The 10,880-nt window shown below is 37.8% G+C and overlaps 1 protein-coding gene across 1 annotated transcript in view; it reads left to right on the plus strand.

The window, feature by feature from the left end:
* The window catches only part of VMP1 (vacuole membrane protein 1), a 120,718-nt gene that overhangs the window by 92,786 nt on the left and 17,052 nt on the right, over positions 1–10,880 (plus strand). Inside the window, exon 9 of the mRNA XM_007947861.2 lies at positions 8,122–8,183. Within this exon, the coding sequence (XP_007946052.1) occupies positions 8,122–8,183 (62 nt within the window). The remainder of the gene's footprint in view (positions 1–8,121; positions 8,184–10,880) is intronic.

The raw sequence follows: 10,880 nt of genomic DNA on the forward strand, positions 1-10,880 counted from the left end.
CTGCGAATCCCCTGTCACTTTATTGGATCCCTGTATTATGTTCCTGCTTGTTTTCTTTCCTGCTCTTTTCTTCCTTGCCTCCCTCCTTTTTTCCTTCCTTTCTTTCTCTCTTACTTTTTGTATTGTCAAACTGTTTACGCAAGATGAATTAAACAAAAATAATGTTCCTGTATAGGAAAAAGCACATCACTTTCATATACATAGCAAAAAAATCTTGTTTCTTTACCGACCCCAAGCTGAGAGAATATTGCCTTTCACTAATAATTATTTTCTTTCACATACCCTATATAGTATTTCCTCTCAAGGCACCAATATCCCTTACTGAAAACTAGCCATATGTTCGTGTGGGGAAGAATGAGGAAGAAAGGATCTCTAAAGGGGTGAGGAGATGTGGGTTATGGTTAGAGAAGTGAGAATTAGCTGGTTCTCAAAGTCACTCTTATCAAAATCATGGGGATAATTATGTATATGTGTAATAAAGGAGAGAGAAGAGAGAAAAGAACTTAAGGGAAGTAGACATGTGTTTCTAGATCTGTGATACAAATTATTTCCTTCTAAGGGGCAAATCTCAGTAGAATAAAATTAATCTGGAAGGAATTTGTTTTAAATAGTGAGGTTTTCAACAAAGAGAGACATTTCATTAAAGGAAGGGCAGAAACAGTGAAGTAATGTCTCTGCCCTGGTATCCCTTCATAATAAAAAGTACAACTACCCCCAAGTGTCTTCTTAATACCTCTCTAGTTCCAATTCTTGGGGAAAAAAATGAAAGAGGAAAACTCCAGCTGCTGCTACCTGCTCAGTTTCTAATCTTAGGTTTGGATTTGGAATCAGTTTATTAAGTCTGTCCTCTACTCTCTCACTATAATAACCACCTAGAAATTCAAAGATAAGTTTTTCCTCCTTCAAGGAATGTATTTTTCCTCACTAAAATTAAACATGTTATGTAACAATTACAGGTTTTTAAATATTAGACTGCAGCATACATTGGTAAAGATTTAAAACACATACAGTTAAAGGATTTTTCACATAATATTGAATAATTATTTTTACAATGTACTTGAAGGTAATATTTTTTGCTAATCTTTTTCATTCTTTCTGGAGAAGGATGAAAGCAATCATTTAGCTCGTTGGAATCTTTTGAAAGTATTAATGCCTAAGGAACAATAACAGATTTTTAATTTCTTCCTTAAAAACAGGAACTTCTCTAGAAATCTATAAACTTTATACATGCAGCTATATACCACTTGAATGTAGTAACTTTCTGAAAATTGTCATAAAACTTATTATGCTAAAAGTATCCTTATGTCCTTACAGAGATATAGGGTAGATTTTCCATTCTTCCTTCTGAGGAGTGGCTGGTGGGTTTGAACCGCCAACCTTCTGGTTAGCAGTCAAATGTCTTAGGCACTGCACCACCAGAGCTCCCATATAATGTGTGTTGTTGTCGTTATGTGCTGTCAAGTCGGACCCAACTCACAGCGACCCCTCCTTGGGTTTCCAAGGCAGTTTCACTATGGAAGTAGATTGCCCAACCTTCCTTCTGAGTGGCTGGTCGGTTTGAACCGCCAGCCTTCTGGTTAGCAGTCAAATAAATGCCTTCAGCACAACACTACTAGAGCTCCCCTGTAATGTGCAGGACCTTTCATTTCAGAAGATTCAAAACTAGTAAATTTCTAAACTTTCTCATTAGTTTTTTTTTCAGTTATAATAATGCTAAAATTTTTTGTATCATGCTTCACATTTTAAGGCACTTGTTGTTGTGTTGTTATGTGTCGTTGAGTCAGACCCGACTCATAGCGACCCCTCCTTGGGTTTCCGAGGCGTTATCACTACGGAAGTAGATTGCCCAACCTTCCTTCCAAGAAGTGGCTGGTGGCACTTAGGATACACCATATGATTTAATTCTTGTAATCCTGGGATAAAGAAATTACTCCATCCATTTTATAAATGTCAAATTTAGAGAGAGGTTAATAAAAAAAGTTGCCTACAAGAGTAGTTAGGAGTCCCTGGCTGGTGCAAATGGTTGAAAGGTTGGACTTGAACTCAAGCCCACCCAGAGACTTCTTGGAACAAAATCCTGGTGATCTGCTTTCAAAAATTCAGCCATTGAAAAATTTATGGAACACCATTTTACTCTGACACACACAGGTTTGCCATGAGTTGGAATCAACTCTGCAGCAACTAGTAAAATTTAAAAAAAGAGAGAGAGAGAGAGAGAGAGAAAGAGTAATTAACAGCTGGTACTTGCACTTACATCTTTTTGGCTTACATTCAAGTGTTCTTTCCATCCTTTTGCTTTGCCTTCTTAACTGTAAGTTACTTTTATATGCTTAAGGAGATGAATTTGTTTAATGGCTGTTATTTATCAGAACCTGTGCTAGGTAATTTGCATATTTTATCTCAGTGTCAGAATAATCCTTGGAGGTTGATTATTATTCACGTTTCATAGATAGGGGAACTGAATGTTAGAGAAGTAAAATAAAGTATTTGCCTAAAGCCCTGGAAATCATACCAAGCTCTATAAAGCTGATGCTTTTTTCTGTGTGCCCATATGGAAGAGGGAAAAAAAGAGAAAGCTAAAATCCGTTTATGTCACCGAAAGGAAAGAATCTAAGTTCCTTCACTAAACTGAAACCATGGGATATGTTTGCTATGTTCCATTGTATCATAATGACATAATTCTAAAGGCATGTCACTTGATGTACATCCAGATGTAGCTTAGGGCAACAAACATTTCTCATTCCTTGGGTAAGCAATTTTAGTAAGTAATAGAAACATTTAACTATTTCTGAAATAATAATGAGAGAGAAACCCCATACATAGGCTTTTCTGTATTCTAATAAAGCTATTTTCTTTTAGTTTTCTTTCTTCCCTTTTTCCTCAATAGATAACCTTCCTTTATAAACATTGTTATTTTTATTCTGCCTTGCTATCTGTTAAGCTTCCCCTAAAAATTTCACATCCCCCCACCTAATTATGTTACATAAGGATTTTCCCTTCTTGACCCACTGGACAGGTTCACATCTTCTGCCTGTAAAAGGACCCTTAGAGACGTTGTCTTCTTCTAAGAGAAGTTCATAATACTTCACATATCAGATCATGCTTATTTATTGCCTCCCTACCTCTCTCTGCCACTAGGCACGTGCATATACACACACACAGAGAGAGAGAGAGAGAGAGAGAGAAAGAGAGAGAGAAAGGAATATAAGCTTCTTGAGGACAGGGATTTTTGTCCTATGTTCACTAAGACGATAGATTAGTGCCTGGCACATAGCTGTTGTTACTAGTGGCCAACTTTTCAGCTAGAAGTTCAGTGCTTAACTGTGCCTCCCAGGGACTCCTGACAGTAGGCATTCCATAAATATTTTTTAAATTAATCAGTGTAAGATTTTCCTTTCTGGCAAAGGATGTTTCCTCTATAGTCACTTTCTTCTTTGTTGATTCTGATATCTTAGCTCCCAGCACCCCTCTTAAGATCTTTCCTTCCTCCTTTATCCTCTCCCTTGTTTACTCTGTGCAGGTGGTCAGATGGGCTGTGCCTTTTTTGTTTGTTTGGTAGAATCTCCATTCAGACCTGCAGCTTAAAAGACTATAAGACAACATCTTCTTTTTTTGGGGGGAGGGGGGTTATTATTATTTATTTTATTGTGATTTGGGTGAAGATTTACAGAGCAAATTCATTTTCCATACAGCAGTTCACATATACTTTGTCTCATGTCATTGACCACAGTTTACCACAATGCAACAGCTCCCCTCCCACTTCCTCCCCATAGTTACCTCTTCCCAGTGTCCATCCCTCCATACACTCCTGCCCCCTGAGCTGTCTCCCTGTGCATAAGCAGCCCATCTTTCTCCCATGATTATTCTCTCCAAGGAGTGTATCTACTTGAGGTAAATGTTCAACTCATATGCCTATATTTTGAGACAACATCTTCTTCAATGTCTGACATATTTGGTCTTGCCCAGCACAGTGAATTTTCAAGCTGTTACATATAAAAGAAAATCTTACTTTGTTTTTGAGCAATGAAATTGTGCAATTATCTAGGCATTGACTTACTTGGAATGTTAGGAAATGATGGTAGGGAAAACTCGTGGTGAAATCACTGAGAGGCCAAACCATTAGCTCTGTGTATTAGTTAAAGCTTTATAGCTACAAGTAACTGGCTTTTAATATGGATACTAGAAGGTCCCTAGATCTTAATACTTTTTGCCCTAAATGATCTGTAGTTAGTTCATAATTGTCTTATTGTTAGCTTCATAACCTTCATATACTACTTGTTTATCCTGCTTTATAAAATCACCCATCTTCTGTTTGACATCTTTATATGCTTACTTTTTCCTTGAGATAGCTGAATATCTTACTCAAATTAAAAGGTATATTTAAAAAAACACCAAAAAGAGCTGTGAAGTTTTTTATTCACTTTTATTTCCTTGGGTATATCCACCATGCAGCTACCAATGTTGCTGCTGCAATTAGATGTCATTCACTATCAGTCTTCTCCCTTAATGCTTTGGTCTAACCTAGTCACTTTTTTGAGATTCATAACGGGTGACTATAAAGAAGACTGTTGGTGTTTTGTTTTATTTCCTTCCTCTGCCCTTTGATTACATAGGCTGTGGTATTTAAAGTTGTATGTCAACCTGGCTGGGTTGTCGTTTTGAATGGCTTGGCAGCTGGATGTAGTTATTCCCCCATGGTGAGATTGTAATCACTTCCATGGTAGAATCTGCTGTTAGCAGCTAAGTAGTTGAAGGGAAGTTAACCTTTGGGGTGTGGCCTGCTACTAATATATATGGAGAAGCTTTAGGAAAAGTCTCTATGCTTTTTGGCACATTTGGATCTTGCATTTGGCTGTGTCTTCATGTCCAGTTCCTGGACTGAACCAGTGGCCTGCCGTGTGGCCTGCTGATCTTGGGATTATACCATTTTACTTGCCAATCTTGGGTTCATCAGCCTCAGCAGCCAGCAGCTGCATAAGTTAGGTAGTGCTGAAGCCTAAGTTTGAAGGACCTTCCCCCAGCCCCTAGAGCTGCCACTCTGAATTCAAGTTACTAGCCTTCTAAACTGTGAAAGAATAAATTCCTGTTTGTTAAAGTCATTCATTTGTGGTACTTCTATTATGGCAGCACTAGAGAACTAAGACATAGGCTAAAGTAATTGTTCAAAGACAATAGCAAAGCAGTAAAGTGTTGACTATCAGGAATTTGGAGAGAAAACCCAGAGTTATTCATATTTAATCAGAAAATTTTTATCCATCCTTTGAAGGATCATCATTTAAATATCATTTTCTTGAGTCTTTTGTTAATTGTACAACTAAATGTAGCCTCTCCTTTCTCTGAACCTGTATAGCATGTTTTTACTCCTGATGATATTAATAACTTTCTGTTTTTGTAATTACCATCTTTCTCCATTTTATAGAAAATTTTGTAAATGTCTTCAGGGCCCTGAAGAAGTATCTTTCTCATCTTTATATTCCCTGAAAACACTAAACAATACCTTATATCATTCTTAGAATGTATTTGAGGTGACATTGGTTGAATTGAGAATATTTGCTACTTATTAGCCCTAAAGACATCTTTACTTGTGAGTAAAGTAATGTATCAACATCTTTAATGAATGGAAAGTGTTTCATTAATGGATTCTGTAATGTGGATCATATGGTGCAAACTGTTAAGGTGCTCTGCTGCTAACTGAAATGTTGGCTGTTCAAGTCCACCCAAAGGTGCCTTGGAAGAAAGGCCTGGTAAAAAAAAAAAAAATCAGCCATTGAAAACCCCATGAAGCCCTGTGGCTTCCAGCCAAACAAAAGACAGGCATATGAGGTAAACCTTTACCTAAGGTAGATACACTCCTTGGAGAGAACAATCGTGGGAGCAAAAAGGGCTACTTATGTACAGGGAGACAGGTCAGGGGGCAGGAGTGCATGGAGGGATGGACACAGGGAAGAGGTAACCATGGGGAGGAAGTGGGAGGGAAACTGTTGCATTGTGGTAAATTGTTAATGTCATGAGACAAAGTGTATGTGAATTGCTGTATGGAAAGTGAATTTACCCTGTAAAATTTCGCCCAAATCACAATTAAAAAAAAAAAAAACGTGAAGCACAGTTCTGCTGTAACACACATGGGGTTGCCATGAGTTAGAATCAACTCCTTCACCACAGCTGTGGTTGTTTTTTGCTTTGTTTTTTAAACTTCATTAATACCAATTGAAAAGTTCCCACATCTGATGAGTAGCTCTTCCTAACTCTGAAAGCCCAAACTCATTCATGGTCTGAAAATGGAACTTTCGGGTTACTGCTCTAAAAACCTTCTATGGAGGATGTACAGTCTTCATGATCCTCTGGGTTAGATTTAGCCCAGTCCCTGTCATCAGAGTGATCAGCTTTAATTTCAGTGGTGGGAAACTGTATGGGAACCCATGACCCATGACTTTAGTCTGTGTATACCATCCTCAGATACAGAGAACATGTAGAATGTCCACCATTCCTTCCCAGTCTTAGGTTTCATGACTCATAGTTTCCCTCAGACATGGTTATGTATCCTAGTAAGAATGGTATGCTTGGGAAAGAAAATCTTTAAAATGCAAAGTAGGTAGTATTTGTCACTCAAATAATGCCTTTCATTTTATCTTAAAATAATTTTAAGAAATTGTGATAGAGTAAGAACCGCACCTTTTTAGACTGTTGATAGAATTGTTCATGTTGTTGTTGTTATGTGCCGTCGAGTTAGACCCAACTCATAGCAACCCCTCCTTGGGTTTCCGAGGCAGTGTCACTACAGAAGTATATGGCCCAACCTTCCTTCCAAGGAGTGGCTGGTGGCTTTGAACCACCAGCCTTCTGGTTAGCAGTCAAGTGCCTTAGGCACTACACTACCAGAGCTCTTAGAATTGTTCTTTTATATATATCTATCTATATCTATATCTATTTATATCTATATATATCTATATCTATAGATACATCTATAGATATATATATGAGTAAATATTTTTTTATTATGATTTGGGCAAAAGTTTACAGAACAAATTCACTTTTTCATACAGCAGCTCACATACACTTTGTCTCATGACATTGACTACAATTTACCGCAGTGCGACAGCTCCCCTCCCACTTCCTCCCCATAGTTACCTCTTCCCTGTGTCCTTCCTTCCATGCACTCCTGTCCCCTGAGCTCTCTCATACACAGCTCTTCTATTCTCCCATGATTATTCTCTCCAAGGAGTGTATCTACTTAATGTAAATGTTCAGCTCATATGCCTGTCTTTTGTTTGGCTGGAAGCCACAGGAGTGGGTTCAATTCCGGACCTGAAGGACAGCTAGGGACCATAGTCTTAGTGGTTCCATCAGACTCTATCAGACCGGCAAACCTGGTCCTTATTTTTTTTTTTTTTTAATGATTTTGAGTTTTGTTCCACATTGTTCTCCCACTCTATCCACAATCTCCTACAAAAATCCCCCTCCAAGTGGTTGACATTGGTAGCTGGGCACCATCTAGTTCTTCTGGTATCATAGTCATATAAGCTGAGGACTACATGTGTACCAGTCTTTTGGACTAATTGTTTCCATGAATCTTTGGTTTTCTTCATTCTTTGCTCTGGTTGAGGAGAGACCCATCTTTGCGTCTAAATGGCCGCTTGCAAGCTTTTAAGATCCCAGTTGCTATTTGCCAAAGTAGGATGTGGAACAGCATTTTGTGTAGTATGTTATGCCAATTGAGCTTGATGTCCCCTGCAACTATGGTCCTGAGCCCACAGGTCCAACTGCTCATTCCCTCTGGGTAGTTGGCTGTGGCCAAGAAGTGACTACAACCTTGTCCCTTGTCTGTCTGCTCTACTGTATACCTGGGAATTCTTAAGGAACATACCAATACACTTGTAGATACATTGTCTGCCAACCCTATACATTGTCTTGGGCATGCTCCCCCCTGCGTAGACATACCTACTCATTCAGCCTGTTCACCCATCTATCCACCCATATATCTATGTTTGCCCTCACTGACAGTGCAGTACTGTAAGTGCAGAAGGGTTTATCTTTGTTGTCTGTACCTCCTATGCACTTCTCTGTGTCTTCCTCTGTAAGAATAAATATTTATTTTAACTGAGGTTTTCCCTTTTCTTTCAGAAAATATTTGTTATAGTAACATTCAGCAAACACATAGTGGAGCAGATGGTGGCTTTCATAGGGTGAGTAATTCTTTAAAGGAGTAATATTAATATCATCACTGTTTGAATAAGAGGAAGTGTGAAGAATGAGCCAGAGTAGGATTTTCATGATAGCTCTTTATTTTTTGAGAAGCAAAAATCATTTGTCTTGTTATTAAGTTGAAGAAGTCCCTTCTTGCCCTGTAGCAGGGAAGGTTGATACTCAGGTTATCTTTTGTGTAAGTTTCAGCGGAACATGTATCAAGCCATGTAATTTTTGATTTAAAAGAACCTGTGGGGCTAATGGCCCATAAGAACTACAGCTGCTCCTCTAGCCTGAGACCCAAAGAACTAGATGGTGCCTGGCTACCACTCTGACTAGGGATGCAATAGAAGGCCCTGGTTAGAATGGGAGAAAAAATGTAGACCAAACCTCAAAGTCATAAAAAAAAGAGCCAACTTACTGGACTGATGGAGACTAGAGAAACTCCAAGATTATCACCGTAAACACCCTTTTAACTTGGAACTGAAGCTACTCCCAGAGGTCACCTTTTAGCCAAGTAATAGATTCATTGGCTTATAAAATCGGTAACACCTGTGAGGAATCCTTAGCCCACTGAACTATACAACACTGAGACTGAAGGGGCAACATTTGCCCAAAAGCAAAGCTGAGAAGGCAAGGAGGGGCAGAGAAACTAGAGAGATGGAAACAGAGAAGGCAGGGTGGGAATGAGGAGGATGCTGCAACATTAGGGGTGAGGGTGGATAGCAATCAATGACACAGAACAATTTGTATATAAATTGTTGAATGCAAAACTAATTTGCTGTGTAAACTTTCACCTAAAACACAATAAAATGTGAAAAAAAAAAAAGGTAAAGAAGGAAATAAGAAGTTAAAGAACTTTGGAGGTTTGAATATGTAGCTCCTCCAAAGGAATAAGGAATCTTCTTTATTTAAAGAAACATGTGTATCATTATAGTTTAATGGCACTTTAGTTCAAGGCTTTGACATTTGACCAAAATTGGGTGGCAGATACACAGTTGCATTTCATTTAAATATAAAACTTACTTCAGATTTTAATATTTAATGAAATATTGCATAATGTGCAGACATCTGGGGATGGGATGATAAGGTAGTATATAGCATTACCAAAATATGTCAGTTATAAACTACTTACTTCACTAGAAAAAGTAGGTCATTTTAAAAGGCTAACCTATCCAAAGACCAGTTTTAGCAGATGATGTAAGTGGTAATGTCACAAAGCATGGAGTTTACTTTGATTAAATGGTTAAGAAAAGACCGGTTTGTTTGGTTAATCAATTTAACTTTCTATTAGAATGTGAAAATAGTAGTTATTAAATTGAAATAAAGCTAATTTTTTTTTGTTGTTGTTGTTGTTGTTGTTTTAATCTTTCATGTATGATGTTTCTATTCGGTGTTTAGAAAAGAGAGCTTACTTTTCATTTAATAGTACACCTACTCAGTGGTGAAAAATGTCGAGATGCCTTCTGTTTAATTCTAACTTAGATCTTTATTTTCTTAAGCGTCTTGTAGAACAAAACTGAAAATTAAGCTGTTTAAAAAATTGCCGTTTGGTGGTGAATTCAGGGGTATTTTTTTATTATTATTTTTATTTAAACTGTACATTATTCATTATATTCACTTTTCTATATATATAATATCTTGCCAATAAAATAGTTTTTAATGATTTTTTCTTAAAGTTTAGGCTTTAAATTCACAATTAAAGAAAAACATATTCTTGAGAATGTATTAAGTAGAGCCAGCCAGTGGCTTTATTACTTCCTACGCTTCTGATTATAAATGTGGATCATAATTTGTGCATTAATATTAAATTACTCGACTTTGGGATTATGTTTTAAAGCTATTTTCCAGTTTATTTATTGAATATAATTTGCCTCAAAAGTATTGAAAGACAAGGATGTGCCAAAATAAACACTGAAGTAATTTGCTTCCTGAATCCTTACACATAAAGTGCCTTGTAAGTTACCCTGTATCACGTTCAAAGAGGAGGAAGGAATATTCTTGCCACTTATTTTTTTAAAATACTAAGGAAGGCATCTTTCCTTAGAGATAATTACTCTACCTTGAGAGAACCCTGAATTGAAGGACACATAGCTGACTACTACATAAACCACACATTTGAGGAATAATGGGAATAATGGTACATACAACACCCTGCATTCTTACCTTTTCCTTTCTCCGTAATGAACATTTATAAATGGATGGATTTTTGGCTACCTTTTTTGGTTCGTTCTACAGAACAAACAGAGCTGTCTTGGAAGAAGTACAGATGAAACTGTTCCTTAGGAGGGATGACGGCAAGCCTTCATCTTACATACTTTGGACATGTTGTCTGCAGGGACCAGTCCTTAGAGAATGACATCATGCTCAGTAAAGTAAAGGGTCAGTGAAAAGACGAAGATTGTCAATGAAATGGATTGACACAATAGCTATAACAATAAATTAAAACATAGTGATGATGGAGGATTCACAGGACCAGGCACTTTTTCCTTTAGTTGTACATGGGTGCTAAAAGGGCAGGGAGGCCACATGTTCTGACCTCCTCTAACCTTACAAGAGGAAGACAGGATTACCAGCAGTAACCCAAGGCCTATTACTGCCAGGCCAGACATGCTGCCTCCCTCTAGCCCTTTCTCCAACCGTTCCTCCCAAAGCACCCACCACCTCTCTCCTGGGTTCAATAATTCGCTGCAGTG

The sequence above is a fragment of the Orycteropus afer genome, unplaced genomic scaffold (genome assembly GCF_000298275.1).
Source record: "Orycteropus afer afer isolate SDZICR_OR568_19922 unplaced genomic scaffold, OryAfe1.0 scaffold00196, whole genome shotgun sequence".
Classification (NCBI taxonomy): Eukaryota; Metazoa; Chordata; class Mammalia; order Tubulidentata; family Orycteropodidae; genus Orycteropus; species Orycteropus afer.